This window comes from Chiloscyllium plagiosum, unplaced genomic scaffold, assembly GCF_037043375.1.
Source record: "Chiloscyllium plagiosum isolate Xiang-an unplaced genomic scaffold, Cpla_swu_hap1 HiC_scaffold_16, whole genome shotgun sequence".
Taxonomy (NCBI): Eukaryota; Metazoa; Chordata; class Chondrichthyes; order Orectolobiformes; family Hemiscylliidae; genus Chiloscyllium; species Chiloscyllium plagiosum.
In genome coordinates this window covers 6,957,187-6,976,272 of record NW_028270154.1, presented here as the reverse complement: position 1 = coordinate 6,976,272, position 19,086 = coordinate 6,957,187, and the positions used below count along the sequence as shown (strand labels likewise).

Here is a 19,086-nt window from a genome sequence, read left to right as displayed (position 1 = left end):
CAGCAAACTTACAACCTGAACCCAAGATATCTCAATTTATAGGGTATAATGTTTTATTTATTTTTTCCTGATTAGGAAGGCCTCACAGAATCCAACTCTAATAGTTTTACGTAAGGTTTTAAGTAAGGACTTACTGTAAGTTTGAGCTGGGACACAGCTCTATTTTAGCGTATGCCTCAACAGTGGTGCATTCCCAAATTATTTCTGGCCACAGATACTGCTGTTTTATTTGGCAAGTGAACTTGGCACATTCATTTCTAAGCCTTGTGTCCAAATTAATATTTCAATGCAACAGATTTGACCAAATTACTAAACCATAATGATAATCGAATTGCTTCAAGCCAATTCATGAGATTTATGTGGCCTTTAGAAACTTAACCTTTGTATAAACAAATATTCATATAATTTTGAAATGCACACAGAATATGCACCTTACTTGTATCCTGATAACTTGTTCATCTGAATCACTCAAAGGAAGGTTTGCATCACTGCTCCAATGATGGATCGATTTGAATTGACTTCTTGCAAAAACAAAGTGAGAATTTTGGGCAGTGGATGAACAGAAGATCGGGATCACATAATCACACAGGACACAGGAAGCCAAAGGTTCTGCAAGACACAATCTAATTGGTGCCATAGCATCGGGAGACTCATTAGCTGAAGAAAAAAAGATTGAGTGAATACATGAAAATTTACCCAGAAGGAAACTGATTAGCCATGTCACCTGAGCAAGCTGTTTTACTGTGGAAATAGGAGAGACGCTTCATTGAGGTTCGGATCTCTGTCAGGTTATTGCAAGGGCAAAAGGGTAAATGTTTTCTTTCTAATGTTTGTATTGGATATTTGAAATAGTTCTTGCACAGTGTGCTATAGCTTGTGTCTTTCTTTTGTGTAATAAACTTTGTTTTTGTTACAAGTACATTGGCAGCCTCTTGAGTTTTTTGTGTCACTAACCTTTATGGTAAACAAAAAAAGAGAAAAAAAAACACATTCTATTGAGCCAGATCTGCCTTTGCGATCTGACTTGTTCACTATATACATTAGCTGGGATCATACCAAGAAAGACGATTAGTCATGATCTTGAATGGCAGAAGCTCATTGAGCAGCTGAATCACCTACTTCTGTTCCTACATTCTTACATCTCCTTTGGTTAGTGACTCTCCTGTCAACAGAAATAGTTCTTCTTTATTTATGTAGCATAGCTAATATTTTTTTAAAAATCAATACCTCAATTAGGTCTCCTTATATTTTCCTTGATCAAAGGAAAACAATACCATATTGCCTAGTCTCGCCACATACCTGAAGTTTCTGATCTTGCGTTCCTTTCTGACAAATTTCCTCTAACACTCCTGCAAGATATTACAATCCTTCATGGATTGTGGATAACAAAATTAGACAATATCTCAACTTAATTAGAATTGTTATGCCAAAGACGTCATTTAACCCATCAGCTGACACCAGCTCTTCATACGAGCACCCAGTACCAATATCCTGCCTTTATTCCATATAATTATTTCTGTACAAATCATCATTCAATGTCCTCTTCAGTGAATGAAACTTCCATCACATTTCCACACACTGCATTCCATACCCTATTTGCCAAGTGAAAAAGCTTCTTCTCACTTCTGCCTTGCTTCTTGTAATATTATTTTAAATCTCTGTCCTCGAATTCTCCTTTTACGAGTGCTCATTCAATGATTTATAAAGTTTCAGCACAACTTCCCTGCTCTTATATTCCATATCCTGATATATAAAGTCAAGGGAGGACATATTTGTTTAGCAGTATTCACACTGTCAGCTTCCTTCAAAGAATTACTCATGTAGACCAACAGATCTCATTGATCTTGCATCACCTTTGAATGTTCTAAAATAAAAACAAAAATACTGGAAATATTCAGCAGATCTGGCAGTATCTATGAAGATTGAAACAGAGTTAATATTTCAAGCCATTAACCGATGATCAGAACTGGAACATTTAGTTTGCTCTCCCTTATTCCTCTTTCCAAAATGCATTACTTCACACTGCTATGATGTCCTTCACAATCAACAGGTCCAACCCTCCAAATTTTAGAATGCTCTCCAGGGTGAAGAATCAGAAAGCTGCTAATGTTCATGCAAAAAACTTTCAACAAGAATCTTGTTTGGCAAATGGGGAAAAAAATACAATCTCTCAGTAATCTTTCATCTGGCATTGCTTCTTGATAATAGTTTATTGATTGATGACTCCAGTTTCATCGCAAGTAGCCTCCCATTAATTTTTTAGATTAGATTAGATTACTTACAGTGTGGAAACAGGCCCTTCGGCCCAACAAGTCCACACCGCCCCGCCGAAGCGCAACCCACCCATACCCCTACATTCGCCCCTTACCTAACACTACGGGCAATTTAGCATGGCCAATTTATCTGACCTGCACATCTTTGGACTGTGGGAGAAAACCGGAGCACCCGGAGGAAACCCACGCAGACACGGGGAGAACGTGCAAACTCCACACAGTCAGTCGCCTGAGGCAGGAATTGAACCCGGGTCTCTGGCGCTGTGAGGCAGCAGTGCTAACCACTGTACCACCGTGCCGCCCACAAATGAATATCCACTGACTATTCTTAAACCACAGTATGCAGTCAATCAACATTTCTAACAAATAACAAGTGGGGGACATAAAAAGAGCCAAAAGGTGACATCTGAATCATTGAATAAACAACCTGACAAGCATCAAAATCTCATCATTACACAACAGCATACTAAAAAAAAGCACTAAGGGTGTTGAAAGCACTCACGATGTGTTCCATTAAAAACACTGTTTGAGAGCAAATGGTTTCACAAATGCTACATTCAAATATTCTCTGACAAAAATAATGGATTGTGGCCCCTTTTATTTGCAAGGTCTTGTTTTCAAAGTCAGTGGAAACATTAAACTTTCAACTTTAAGCTTCAGGTATTAATTGTTCTTCTGTTACTATAACTTAGATCAGTGAACCATGCTGTGTGGTAACAAGCCACGTGCAGCCCAGCAACGACACCAGTTTAACTACTATCATAAATATGCAGGATTCTACCTGGGGAGGTCCCTAATTGCAAGGTGAAATTTTAGGGTCATGAGCTGAGAGGCCAAAAACCAACTGTGGAGCTGAGCCCAAGTCCAGACAGCTTTGAAGTTTCTTTAAATGATTATACTTCTTTCTGTTTGTGGGTGCGGCTCATGCACTGCTGTTACCACAGCTTGTAAGAAGTTAGGTTGTCTTTTGGGAAAATCACCTCCAAACCATTTGTTTCCTGTCGTCACATAAAAGCTGAAGCATGAAAACAGGGTCACACCAATTTAGGAAGCACACAGTGATTGCCTGCTAATATTAAACTTAAATCAGCGATAAGCTAATTCTGAAAATCATGGATTTTTTTTATTCAACTCGTGGAACATGGGTGTCATTGGCTGGCAGCATTTACTGCATCCCTAGTTGCTCTTTCAAGTTCCTTTCAGAATAGTTGAGAACATAATTTCGAAAGACATTTCAATATTGTTCTCTAAGAGATGACACCTTTTGGATGAATTAAACAAGAACGAGCCCGACATGAAAAAATTCCAAGGAATTATTTGAATAATAGAAAATTTCTCCGTGACAATACTTACCTCCCTTCCCCACAAAACCCATCACTTGAGCTCAGTTTATCGGGCCAATCCAGTACAAATTGGCTAGTGCATTTATTTATATTGCAAGTAATTAGTCTCTAAAATACAAATGCAAAACTGCGGAATTTGGAAATCTGAAATATGAGTTGTGCTGAAAGATCAGTGGCCTTTTAACAAGGAGCAGGAATATGCCATTTAGCTCCTCAAGCTTGCTCCACCAATCAATACGATTATGGCTGATCTGAATGCAGTCTCATGTCCACATTTCTCTGACGACTTTTCACTCCTTACTGATCAAGGACAGATCTACCTATACATTAAAATGTTCAAGGAACCAGCTCCCACTAGCCTTTCATGAACAGAGTTCACAACCCTCAGAAAAAAAATACCATGGAGGTCAATTGCTGAACCGATTCACAAGAGGCTGCTAAAAGTGCACTTAATGAAAAAACAAAGTTTATTACACAAAGAAAACAAACTATATTACTCTATAGTTCTCAACAGATCTCATTATCAATAAAAAGAATGATTTAACCCTTTTACTCCAGTAATAATGTTAGAGAAACTGAAACCTTCTGAGAAGGGTCATTCCCACTTCCATGCTAAAGCTCTTGCTCATCGGCACAGCTGTAATTGATGCACTTTTCTGTAAATATCTGTGCATTCACTCAATGTCATTCTCTTCAGTTAATGTCTTCAATTTACAGAATAGAACCAGAGAACAATAGTATCCCTACAGAGTGGGAGCATCAGCCAATCAAGTCTGCACCAACCCTCTGAAGAGTATCGCACCCAGACCCAACCTTCTCACCCTACCCCTGTAACCTTGCATTTAACATAGCTAATCCACATAAACTTCACATCACTTGAGACCATAGGCAATTTAGCATGGTCAATCCACCTAACCTGTAAAACCTTGGACTATGATATAGAACAGGAGGAAACCCACACTGAGGGATTTAAACTCAGCGCATTATTACTGCTTAGCATATGTTCCTTAAACCGATGTCTTTAAAAGCATTGTAGCAGGCCTTCCTCTCTGACATCGCAGTTCTTCTTCTGAGAAATTTGGAACTTCTTCCCAGTCCTACCCTTATTTTCTTTAGTGGAAATAGCTACTTACAGAAGCTTTGATGTACAGACTTCTTTTCTTTGAATGAGTCCATTTACAGACACCATTTTCAATGGGATTACAAAACCCAAGTCGGCAAACATTGCGGCAATTATCACCCCAGGTGGTTTGTCGGTCATTTGGTTAAAATCACATGAATTATTGGGAATTCTGAGTTTTGCTCATTTTTCAAGAATATTTTCTACAGTGAAAAAAAAAAGTCAGGCCCCCATAGAAATGAATTTCTTTTTTCTACTTTCACGCCAAAGTTCTCAAATAATAATATATTACAGTACTTCACCACAAGTCCCAAAGATAAAACAGAAACCTTTCTTGAAAAGTATGATTATCATGAGGTTTTGAGGCCTTTAACTTGAGATATCTCAAGTTACTCATTGGATTTGAATTAGAACAAAACTTCTGGCCAGAATTGACCATTTGATCCTGATCACGATTGTGGGTTTAAGAGCCAAGCCCGGATGCTTTCCATCATCTTAACAATTAAACAAGAGTTTATTTAGACCAAGGGTTTTAAAAAAAGATTCAAACATAGGCAAAAATACTGTGGTGTCACATGCATTTAAATTATTGTATCAAAAACTATGGAAACTTCGATTATAGAGCAAGCACAAAGGAGCTTTCCATAAATAAACCCACTCCAAAATTGGCAAGTTCTGTTTTAATTTTATCAAAACTCACCAGAAGCAATGACTACAAACCAAAAACAATTGCAAAGGATCGTAGGCCCTCAACAGACATAATCTACAAATTGAATTCATATTGTTGCAGTGGTTGCCAATATCTCAACTATTGATTCACTGGTGCAGCAGTCTATAGTAGTAATCTTCCAAGCAGCTTTAGATTCAGAAAATGTCCCAGAAGATTGGGATACAATCAATTTAACATACTTATTCAAAAAGGGAGACAGACAAAAAAAAAGGTGACTTGTCAGTTCGCTTAAAATCTGTAATTGGAAAAATGCTATTGTGAAGGGTGTAACAACAGAGCATGTGGAAATACCTAATATAGTCAAGCAGAGTCAGCACTATTTCCTGAAAGGGAATCATACCTCATCAATTTATTAAAATTCTTTGAGGAGATAACAAACAGGATAAATAAAAGGATCCAGTAGATATAATACATTAGGATTTCAAAAGGATGTTCAAAAAGACACTGCACAAAAAGATATTTAATATGTTAAGAATCTATGGAGTTGGGTGTCATATATTAACATGAATAGAGGACTGGATAACTAACAGAAGACAGAGAGGATCGGGACAAAGGAGCAATTTTCAGGATTGCAACCTGTAACTAGTGGAATGCCATAAGGGTCAATGCATTTGGCCACGATTATTTAGAATAAATTAATGGCTTAGATAAAGAAAGTGAAAGTACTATCACAGATGACACAATTAGGTGGGAATGCAAATGGCACAAAGAGCCTAGAGGGATGTTGACAGATTAAATGAGTGGGAGAAATCAAGGGACATTATGTATATTTTGGAAAAATAAGAAATAATGCATTTTGGTACAGAGAATAGAAGAGCTATAAATGGAGAAGGATTGCAGAAAACAGCAGTAAAAAGGGTAATATTGCAATCCTCTTCCATCAATCACAAAAGCCTAGCATCCAGGTTCAGCAGATAATTGGGAAGGCAAATGGTAGATTGGTCTTTATTTCAAAGGGAGTGGAGTATAAAAATAGAGAAGTTTTGCTAAAACTATTCAAGGCATGAGTCAGATCACAGCTGCAACACTGTGGAACAGTCTTGGTCCACTAATGTGAAGAAAAATATACTGAAATTGGAAGCAGTCCAAAAGCGGCTCACTCGATTGATACCAAGTAAAGGGAATTGTTCTATACGGGAGGGCAAGTAGATTGGGCTTACACTCATTAGAGTTGAGAGGCGACCTGACCTGGTTGAACAAGAGACTTTCAGGGGGCTTGAAAGGGTAGACAGAGAAAGATTACTTTTCCTTGTGATGTAAAATAATATTCAATTGTATTTGTGAAGAATATATCTATTCTATTGCTCACAAATGAACTGTAATAGAATGATTTTTGTCAGTGGAAATTTTTAAAAGTTTACTTGTGATATTTCTGACATGTAGAAAGTCTGATACTATACATCCTAACAGAGGAATTCAGTCTCTAGGCTATCTAGATTTGATCAGCAACCTTTCCATGGAATCAATAAATACAACTAATTTGATGAACTATGATTTACACGCTTTGAAAATATTACTACATCATTCATTCTACTTGTTCACAAATTGAATCGGCAGAGGTAAACTGCACGGAAGCATTTTTCACCACGACCATTGAATTTCATAATTAAGTAATTCACTTTATCTTTATTAATTCATGGGATGAGGGCATTGCTGTCTAGGCAGCATTTACTGCCCATTCCTAATTCCCAGAGGACAGTTAAGAGTCAACCACATTGCTGTGGGTCTGGAGTCACATGTACGCCAGACCAGGTAAGGACAGCAGTTTCCTTTCCTGAAGGACATGAATGAACCAGATGAGTTTTTTCAACAACCATCAATGATTTCATGGCTATCATCACACTTTTAATTTGAGCTTTTTAAAAAAAATATTGAACTCAAATTCCACTATCTGCTGTGGCAGGATTCAAACCCGGGTCCCCAGAACATTATCTGGGTCTCTGGATTAACAGTCCAGTGCTGAGACAATTGCCTCCATATGTATACCTGAACAATTAAAAACACATGAATTGGACTAGACCATTGAGCCTCTTCAGCATATTCCGCAATTAGATTAAATTCTGGCTGATGTGCACCTCCTTTCCATTTTGCTTGATACCCACAAAATAGATTTACCTTGCTCTGAAAAGTATTACAGAACTTTGCAGTACAAATTACATTCGTTTTCTTATATGAGAAACAGATCAATCTGGAGTCATTACAGAAAACATACAGGTAGCAATTTCAGGACATTTTAGTGATTCCGATATTATATCTTATGAATTATCCACATTTCACTTTGTAAACAATCCTATCAATGAATTACTCCATGAGATCTCTATAACAAATAAATCAGAAGCTAAATTTTAACTACATTTGTGCAATATATAAGTATTATCAAATTCCAAAGTGTTACTTGCAGTGAAATCAGAAGCAGAACTGACAGGTAGAGGTGTGAAAATATTCCCAGATAGCAGGAATTTGGTAAATTTGCAGTATTAGCAAAATGGCACCAGGATGTATATAATCAATGGTTGCTCCATTTTAATCATCTGACAAGTAACCGCCACAAATCACACTCCAGCCACCCACCCCCCACTTCCGCATCTTCCAGGTCTACTGTTTTCCCCTGGTGCAGTGTGTAATCAATAAGAGAAAGAATGTTTTCAAAATGTAAATTATTTTCCACCATTCCAAGAAAAGAAAATTTGAGCATAATGCGGGTGCATGATTGAAACAAACCATATTTCAGCTATCTTGCTTGTGAAAATCTGTTGGTATAGTCATCTAAGTTAATATAAAATTTGAAGTTGCTATTAACAAGAAGAGCAAACTTCACAAAAAGCAGGATAATTCCATATTATGCATTAAACATGGACAGATTCTTTTTTGGAACAAAAAATCCATGAATATGCTGCTTCATTTTGATAAACAGTGTACTGAACTCTGCAGTCCAATATACTGGAGTAATTGGTAACAGTGTGTGACCTTCATGAACAATAAGTTCTCTGTTGCAAGTTGGCAAAATAGAAGTACATTTAAGTATTATAAATCTTACCGACTGGGTAAAGGACTGTGGACATTTCTCAATACAACTTCAATGTAATAGTTTAGCCTCCAAAGAGAAAACCGACATAGAGGCGGCTTTGAAAACAATGAGGGGGTTTACCCTAGTTTAGTACAGGGCAATCAATGAAGATATAACCAAAACGTCACAAGTGTCAGACATTTAAATCCTAGAACAAAGCTCATTCTTAAATGGAATTCCTGTCACCTCCTAATTACAAACACCTGACCACCACCCTACTTTGTTAGAGTGAAGTTCAATTTATTATTACATTTTTGAACCCATGGAATAACCCTGAAACCTTTCCAAAACACAAGAGCTAAATTTCTCATCTGACAACCATAATCCAGAAATTGTGTTGTGTTAAATCATGCAAACACTTAATAATGCACCATGTGAAATTTGTCAATTTGATATGTTAGGAAGTATGAATCAGTTTATTTTAAAGAGGGCACTTTCCCCTCAAAGAGTAGGAAATTAAAAAGATAACCATAGCAATGCTATGTATGCATTTTCACAGAGCAATTTCCAAGATGCAATACTAAATTTCTTGGGTTGAATAAAAGATATCGTGCAACAAAAATGTAAACTAGCTTGTGCTAAGATTTGGAAGTGCAGTGGAATATTACAATATCTTTACAAGCCAGTATCAAACAACTTTCATCATCTGTAAATAATAAACCCATCGTGAAATCTAAAATAAACTACATGCTTTTGAAACAGAATATATCATGAGCCACAACATATGGTTGTCTTGGATCGCATTCACATTCCACAACTATAAATAGCTCAAAAAGCCATTTTGTGTCAAAATTCCAAACAATAAAATGAATGTGAAGCCCCAAATGTACTCAAAAGGAGGAGCAGTCCAAGACTCTTTCATGAAAGGAATTTCCCTCCACATTGATTGCATTCAAAGAATCAAATTCAACTATATTTATATTAGACAGAACTCGAGGTGCAATTTAACTACTTGCACTCTGGCTATTTTGTCATGTAAAGACAGACTCATTCTCCAAGAAATAAATAGAACAAGTGCGAATAAGTTTCGCTTTTGAATAAATACTCAACTCTCCATAAATTATTAACACAAATGGAGATTACAAACATCTCCTCAGTACCAACTTTGCCTGTGATTTGATGCTAAGACAAAAACAATAATTTACTACAAGTTTGGACCAACTTACTTCCATTTAAACAGTACCATTTTGTGCAAAAGTTTATGAATTGCAGTGAAGCAGTTAAATAAAAATGTTTTGAAATGAATGTCCACTAATAACTTGCAATAAATGATTAAATATACCTAGGAAAAATAGAATAAATATGAAGCAGTTCCAGAGTTATAAATTAGGTAATTCCTCAGGGACGAGGGAAATAATCAAAACTGATTTACTCTGGCCCGGCTCCCTCCTATATTAAATATGGGCAGATTGCAATTTTTACTGCCCAATGGGTTCATCAAATTGCTACTCATTTTTTTGGCTACTTGCATCTTTAAAGTTGCTTTAAACACACAAGGTCATTCTTTCTATGTTTGCAATAAAAAAATAATATATGATAGATGAGATGTTTTTAAACATGTCCCAGTTACACTGCAGAAAAATACTGCTTTTTAAAGCTTTTGTCTGCTCAAGAAAAGCACAGGTACATGCCCTTCAGCCCACCATGTCTGAAATGACTATGATGTCACTCTCAATTAATCTCATCTGCCTATACATGGTCCATATCCTCTTATTCCCTGTCTATTCATATATAAAGGCATCTTATTGCACCTGCTTCCACCACCTCCTCTGGCAGGGTGTTCTGGGCATCTACCACCCTCAGTGTTAAAAAAGCTTGTATCACACAACTCCTAAGTTTTTGGCACTCTCACGACAACAATCCATGTTTGCCCAATCTCTCTCTACTGGTAATACAGTTCAATCCTGGCAATATCTTGATAAACCTCTTTTGCATTCTCCACATTTTTCCTACTGCATGTGACCAGAACTGCAAATAATACTCCAAATGTGGTCAAACTTAAAGTTTTATACAGCAGTGACATCACATGGCAACTTTTATACTCAATACCCTGAACGATGAAGGCAGGTATGCCGTATGCCTTCTTTACCACCTTATCCACTTCTCTTTCGACTTTCAGGGAGCTATGGACTTGCACCCCAAGATCCCTCTGCATATCAATGCTCCTAAGGTATACTGTATCCTACTGTATACTTTCCCCTTGCATTTGACCTCCCAAAATGCATCATCTCACACTTGTCTGGGCTGAACACTGTCTGCCATTTGTCTGCCCAACTTTCCAGCTGATCTATATTCTGAGTACCCTTTGGCAAAGGTCTTCACTATCCACAACTCTACCAATTTGTGTGGTCTGCAAATTTACTCATCAGACCATGAAGGATCATGTCAAATGCTTCAGTCAAGTCAAATTTGAGAGACAAGACCATGCTGACTATTCCTAATAGACTTTCCTAAATGAGTGTAAATCCTGTCCCTAAGAATCCTCCCCAATAATTTTGCTACAACTAATGCAAGACTTACTGGCTTATACAGTTGGTTGTACTATAATGTGTGTTTCTTCAACACGAATTGGCTATAATGTGATTGAAGAATTTAGACCATTATTTGTAGAATGTGAACTTTCCTGACCTATACTGGCTATAATGTGATCCTGGTCCCATTAGTTTAAATGGTGCTATTATGTGACTTTCTTATAATGCGGGACTGCACTGGAACGGAACTATCACGTTATATCAGAACCGAGTGTAATTTCCTGTCTTAGCCCTTTTGCCTTTCTTAAGCAAAAGAACAATACTGGCTATTCTCAAGCCTCACCAGTGGCTAAAGGTCTCTGCTGAGGCCCCAGCCATCTCCTCCCTTACCTCCCTCAAGTATCCTGGGATAGTTCCCAACAGGCCCTGGAGACTTATCCACCTTAATGTAGACACCCAACACCCAACACCACCATCTCCAGATTAATATTGACATGCCCCAGAATATCAACATATCCTTCCCTAATCATACCAACACCCATGTCCTTCATCTTGGTGAATACTGATGCAAAGCACTCATTAAGAACGTCACCTACTTCCTCTGGCTCCATGCATAAATTCCCTCCTTTAACCTTGAGTGGATCTACCCTTTCCCTAGTTACCCTCTTGCTCAATGTACGTACAAAATGCTTTGGAATTCTCCTTCACATAACTTGCCAAGGAAATTTCCTGACCCTGTTTAGCCCTGCTCATTCCTTGTTTAAATTCTTTGCTGCTTCCTTTACATTCCTCAAGGGTCTTAACCGATTCCAGTTTCCTAACCCTTACGTATGCTTCCTTTTTCTATTTAAACTAAACTTTTAATGTTACTAAGCATCTAAGAAGGTACAGCATCAACCCAGTATATTTCAGGGTCCAAAAAATGTTTTAACACATCAAGCATGGAAAAAGAAATGCATTCTCTTACCTTTACTTGCTGCACAGTTCACCAGCGGAGAAATTCAAATCGGAAAAAGAAAGAAAATCGTTATCAGTGTTAGATTAGAAAATGTTAGATTTGCTAAATTTGAACCTGTAGGATTATAACTAGTAGTTGGAGGATCACAATATCAAATTTTTGCTACTGGAGAGATTTTAATGATCTCATTTGTGACACGATTATTAATAAACAATAGCTGCAGGAGTAGGCCATTCTGCCCTTCGAACCTGCACCATCATTCATTATGATCATGGCTGATCATCTTCAATCAGTATCCTGTTCCTGTGTTATCTCCATAACCCTTGATTCCACTATCCTTGAGAGCTCTATCCAACTCTTTCTTAAACGAATCCAGAGACTGGGCCTCCACTGCCTTCTGGGGCAGAGCATTCCACACAGCCACAACTCTCTGGGTGAAGAAGTTTCTCCTCATCTCGGTCCTAAATGGCCTACCCCTTATTTTTAAGCTGTGTCCTCTGGTTCGGGACTCACCCATCAGCAGAAACATGTTTCCTGCCTCCGGAGTGTCCAATCCTTTCATAATCTTATATGTCTCGATCAGATCCCCTCTCAGTCTTCTAAGCTCAAGGGTATACAAGCCCAGTCGCTCCAATCTTTCAACATAAGATAGTCCCGCCATTCCAGGAACTGACCTCGTGAACCTACGCTGCACTCCCTCAATAGCCAGAATGTCTTTCCTCAAATTTGGAGACCAGAATTGCACACAATATTCCAGGTGCGGTCTCACCAGGGTCCTGTACAGCTGCAGAAGCACCTCTTTGCTTCTATACTTAATCCCTCTTGTTATGAAGGCCAGCATGCTATTAGCTTTCTTCACTACCTGCTGTACCTGCATGCTTGCCTTCATTGACTGGTGTACAAGAACACCCAGATCTCTTTGTACTGCCCCTTTACCTAACTTGACTTCATTTAGCTAGTAATCTGCCTTCCTGTTCTTGCCACCAAAGTGGATAACCATACATTTATCCACATTAAACTGCATCTGCCATGCATCTGTCCACTCACCTAACCTGTCCAGGTCACCCTGTAATCTCCTAACATCCTCCTCACATTTCACCCTGCCACCCAGCTTTGTATCATCAGCAAATTTGCTAATGTTACTATTAATACCATCTTCTATATCATTAATATATATTGTAAAAAGCTGCGGTCCCAGCACTGATCCCTGCGGTACCCCACTGGTCACCGCCTGCCATTCCGAAAGGGAGCCATTTATCACTACTTTTTGTTTCCTGTCAGCCAACCAATTTTCAATCCAAGTCAGTACTTTGCTCCAAATACCGTGCGCCCTAATTTTGCTCACTAACCTCCTATGTGGGACTTTATCAAAGGCTTTCTGAAAGTCCAGGTACACTACATCCACTGGATCTCCCTTGTCCATCTTCAGAGTTACATCCTCAAAAAATTCCAGAAGATTAGTCAAGCATGATTTCCCCTTCATAAATCCATGCTGACTCTGACCTATCCTATTACTGCTATCCAGATGTGACGTAATTTCATCCTTTATAAATTGACTCCAGCATCTTTCCCACCACTGAGGTCAGACTAACTGGTCTATAATTTCCTGCTTTCTCTCTCCCACTTTTCTTAAAAAGTGGTACAACATTAGCCACCCTCCAATCCGCAGGAACTGAACCTGAATCTATCAAACTCTGGAAAATAATCACCAACGCATCCACGATTTCTCGAGCCACCTCCTTCAGTACCCTGGGATGTAGACCATCAGGCCCCGGGGACTTATCAACCTTCAGACCTAACAGTCTCTCCAACACCAATTCCTGGCAAATATAAATTCCCTTCAGTTCAGGTCCTTCAGCCACTGTTACCTCAGGGAGATTGCTTGTGTCTTCCCCAGTGAACACAGATCTGAAGTACCAATTCAACTCTTCTGCCATTTCTTTGTTCCCCGTAATATATTCCCCTGTTTCTGTCTTCAAGGGCCCAATTTTAGTCTTAACCATTTTTTTCCCTTTCAAATACCTAAAATAGCTTTTGCTATCCTCTTTTATATTTTTGGCCAGTTTACCTTCGTACCTCATTTTGTCTCTGCATATTTCCTTCTTAGTAATCCTCTGTTGTTCTTTAAAAGCTTCCCAATCTTCCATTTTCCCACCCATCTTTGCTATGTTATACTTTTTCTCTTTTGACTTTATATTTTTCCTAACTTCCCGCGTCAGCCACGGCCACCCCTGCCTCCTCATAGGATCTTTCTTCCTTTTTGGAATGAACTGATCCTGCATCTTCTGCATTATACTCAGAAATATCTGCCATTGTTCCTCCACTGTCATCCCTGCTAAGGTATTGCACCATTGAACTTTGGCCAGCTCCTCCCTCATAGCTTCATAGTTCCCTTTATTCGACTGAAATATTGTCACTACCGATTGTACCCTCTCCCTTTCAAATTGCAGATTGAAGCTTATTGTATTATGGTCACCACCTCCTAATGGCTCCTTCACTTCGAGGTCCCTGATCAATTCTAGTTCATTGCACAATACCAGATCCAGAATTGCCTTCTCCCCGGTAGGCTCCAGCACCAGCTGTTCTAAGATTCCATCTCGGAGGCACTCCACAAAGTCTCTTTCTTGAGGTCCAATACCATCCTGATTCTCCAAGAGGGTCTTTCTACCCTTAGAATTTCTCAGCTCTATCCATACTGACTCTACATATTCTGATTTGAATTAAGGAGTGTTCTATCATTTGATAGCATATGTAATGATAGAAATAACAGAAAACAAGCCGTGAACAAAGAACGGAAGAATATCAGTCATTCACCCCAGAGCCTGCTGTCATTCAATACATTTATGACCAACGATCCACTTCGATGCATTTTCCCGCACTAGTCCTGCATTCCTTTATATCTTTTGACAGATTTCTAAATACCAATCTCTATTTTAAAAGTACTCAATGATTGAGCTGCCACAGTTCTCTGAATGAAATAACCTCCCATCTCAGTCTGAAGTAGCTTCCCCCTTGCTTCAAAAATTGTGCCCCCCTGATCCCAGAGGCCTCAAATTGGGAAAACATCAACTCTGCCTATGCCTTTAAGTATTTGGTAGGTTTCAATGATATCCCCTTTCATTCTTCAAAGCTCTAGAGAATAGAGGCCCAGTTTTCAAAACACGAGAACACTAATGCACTTTCCAAATGGTATCACAATATATAAAAGGGGAACTTCGCCTCAGCATGTAAACCGCAAGAGTGGATTCGTGAAACAGGGGATCATTATGGTAGAGGTACCTCCTGAATATGATGTAGGACATCCATGCTAAGCTATAATGTTAGACGTCTTGTACACTGCAGCCAAAGGGCAATTCAGGGACATGATTTTAACTTTGCAATAGTCTTCTTTAATAACCTCATTCCTGGGATATTGGCGTTACTGCCAAAGGCCACATTTATTTTCTGTCCCTATTTGTCATTGAAAAGGTAATAATGAATCTATTCTTAATGCCTGTGTGGTGAAGATAGCTTAAATGACAACTTCACTGATTCTGATCCTGAAGACGACAGAAATTCACGGCAGATACAAAAAGGAAATAGCAGACAAAGTGCAACCAATCCACTAACCGAGCTGTATTTCATTTTAACAGGGAAAGGTGATAAAGTAATGGTGAGCAGTCGTGAGGGAATAACCCTGACAGTCCTTAATATGAACTCTGGACTTCATGAGGTCTTATGGCATTATGCCAACCATCGGCAATAAAACTCTCTACTGATTACCACACTCCAACCTGATGAATCAATACCTTTCCATTTGGAGGAACCACTGAGGGCAGCAAGGGCTTAGAATGTACTCAAGGTGAGGGATTTCAATGTCCGTCAAGAAAAGTGGCTTGACAGCATCACGATTCACTGTTGGCACAGTGGAAGATGGCTGTGGTTGCTGAAGTTTAATCATAGATTATTTATTTAATGACAATTCCATTGTCAGAGACACATTCCTCCATTTTCAAATGAGAAGAAACACAATGTAACTATACCAGATATAGTTAAATATACACAAATATATATTTACTATAGGAAAACTAGCCTGCTAAATTATTCAGAATGAGTTATTGGAAAGGCAGACAACTGACAGCAGGTCATAACCATGGTAAAATTGACAAAATTCTGAATGATGAAAAGTAAAGTTTGGAAGTATGTAAGGAGAAAGAGTTTATAATGATTTTAAAGGGAACTCGGGATATAGAAACCAGGAACAAATGTAGGCCATTTAGCCCTTCAAACCTGCTCTTCCATTCAAATCAGTACCCTATTTTCTTCCCATACTCTTTCCTTTCCACAGCCCTAAAAATTTATCAAACTCTTCCTTGAAAACATGACGATTTAAAATCGTGATGGAAAAGGATAGACCAGACCTAAAAGTTGAAGTTCTAAATTGGAGAAAGGCCAATTTTGACGGTATTAGGCAAGAACTTTAAAAAGTTGATTGGAGGCAGATGTTGGCAGGTAAAGGGACAGCTGGGAAATGGGAAGCCTTCATAAATGAGATAACAAGAATCCAGAGAAAGTATATTCCTGTCAGGGTGAAAGGGAAGGCTGGTAGGTATAGGAAATGCTGGATGACTAAAGAAAATGAGGATTTGGTTAAGAAAAAGAAGGAAGCATATGTCAGGTATAGACAGGATAGATCGAGTGAATCCTTAGAAGAGTATAAAAGCAGTAGGAGTATACTGAAGAGAGAAATCAGGAGGGCAAAAAGGGGACGTGAGATAGCGTTGCCAAATGGAATTAAGGAGAATCCAAAGGGTTTCTACAAATATATTAAAGGACAAAAGGGTAACTAGGGAGAGAATAGGGCCCCTCAAAGATCAGCAAGGTGGCCTTTGTGTGGAGCCGCAGAAAATGGGGGAGATACTAAATTAATATTTTGCATCAGTATTTACTGCGGAAAAGGAAATTGAAGATATAGACTGTAGGGAATAGATTGTGACATTTTGCAAAACGTCCAGATTACAGAGAAGGAAGTGCTGGATGTTTTGAAACGGTTAAAGGTGGATAAACCCCCAGGACCTGATCAGGTGTACCGAGAACTCTGTGGGAAGCTAGAGAAGTGATTGCTGGGCCTCTTGCTGAGATATTTGTATCATTGATAGTCACAGGTGAGGTGCCGGAAGACTGGAGGTTGGCAAACGAGGTGCCACTGTTTAAGAAGGGCGGTAAAGACAAGCCAGGGAACTATAGACCAGTGAGCCTGACCTTGGTGGTGGGCAAGCTGTTGGCGGGAATCCCACGCACATGGCTTTGTGTGTGGGAAATCATGTCTCACAAACTTGATTGAGTTTTTTGAAGAACTGTCTCAAAAAGGTAGAAGACAAGAGGGTGGTGGTGGAGGGTTGTTTTTCAGATTGGAGGCCTGTGACCAGTGGAGTGCCACAAGGCTCAGTGCTGGGTCCTCTACTTTTTGTCTTTTATATAAATGATTTGGATGCGAGCATAAGAGGTACAGTTAATAAGTTTGCAGATGACACCAAAATTGGAGGTGTAGTGGACAGCGAAGAGGGTTACCTCAGATTACAACAGGATTGGCATCAGATGGACCACTGGGCTGAGAAGTGGCAGATGGAGTTTAATTCAGAGAAATGAGAGGTGCTGCATTTTGGGAAAGCAAATCTTAGCAGGACTTATACACTTAATGGTAAGGTCCTAGGGAGTGCTGCGGAACAAAGAGACCTTGGAGTGCAGGTTCATAGCTCCTTGAAAGTGGAGTCGCAGGTAGATAGGATAGGGAAGAAGGTGTTTGGTATTCTTTCCTTTATTGGTCAGAGTATTGAGTACAGGAGTTGGGAGGACAGGTTACGGCTGTACAGGACATTGGTTAGGCCACTGTTGGAATATTGGATTACCCGGAGGAAACCCACGTAGACACGGGGAGAATGTGCAAACTCCACACAGGCAGTCATCCAAGGCTGGAATTGAACCTGGGACCCTGGTGCTGTGAGGCAGCAGTGCTAACCACTGAGCCACCATGCCGCCCACAATACTTTGGCTTCAGTCACATTCTGTGACAGAGAAATTTCACAGACTCATCACTTAGAGTGAAAAATAATTCTCCCCATCACAGTCCTAATTGGTCTACCTCATATCCTTGGAATGTGACCTCTGGTTCTGGACTTGCCAATCATCAGGAGAATCCTAACTGCATTTACCCTGTCTAGTCTGATCAGAATTTATAGGCTCCCCTTATTCTTCTGAACTACAATGAATACAGTCCTATGTATGTTAGTCCTGCCATATCAGCAATCAGTCCACTAAACCTTCATTGCCCGTCCTCCATAGCCAGAACATCCTTCCTCAAATGAGACCAAAGCTGCAAACAATACTCAAGGTGTGTTCTCACCAAGACCCTGTACCATCGCAGCAAGACATACCATTTCCTGTATTAAAACTAAATCAATGCATATTGGAAAAAGGAGGTTTAAAAGAAAGATTAATAGATGTTTCTGATTTGATTAGGATTTAAAGAGCACAGTATAAAAGTTTTTGAATGAGATAGAATAGCTTCTTTCTTTTAAAAATTCATGGGGTGTGAACATTACAGTCTCGGCCAGCATACACTGCCCATCCACTAGTATAATGCCAAAACTTGGGAATGTTCCCAGGAAATCCACATCCATAGACTAGAATTTAAAGTTGGCCAAAAACTCAAGATGCTCATTTGTGATGAGTTCAAATCTAAACTTAAAAAAAAATGTCAATTATCAAAATTGAAGCCCAATTAATTACTTACTCTTGGTCTGTGCAGAGAATGTAAGGGTGAGTTTCGCAAAGAGCTCTTTACTTTCATACTTATCCTCCTTTACCTTGACCCAGAAACACTTTTCATTCATATCTTTAGGCATAATCTGAAAACAAAGCAGAATACATTTATGACATAACCAGGCTTCATTAAAAAAAAGGATCAGAAAGCTGTGAAGGAGTTTCTTTAAAGAGAAAATACATTAGTAATTACAAAGTTACAATTCTGTGGAAACCAGGTCAGGGCAGGTTGGAACTAAGCAACATTGTCATCCCATTTTGTGGACGAGGTGTTATATGCTGAACGAACATGTCTTCAATTTAAAAACATAATTGAAATGAGA

The 19,086-nt window shown here is 38.9% G+C and overlaps 1 protein-coding gene across 3 annotated transcripts in view; it reads right to left on the bottom strand.

The window, feature by feature from the left end:
• The window catches only part of diaph1 (diaphanous related formin 1), a 359,024-nt gene that overhangs the window by 178,890 nt on the left and 161,048 nt on the right, over positions 1–19,086 (bottom strand). For 2 of the 3 annotated variants that reach the window (XM_087995081.1, XM_087995082.1), the window contains one exon: positions 18,735–18,849. In XM_087995081.1, coding sequence (XP_087851207.1) covers positions 18,735–18,849 — 115 coding nt within the window. Of the gene's footprint in view, positions 1–11,971; positions 12,619–18,734; positions 18,850–19,086 lie in introns of those variants that run through there. The other variant, XM_087995083.1, reaches the window with a different exon arrangement.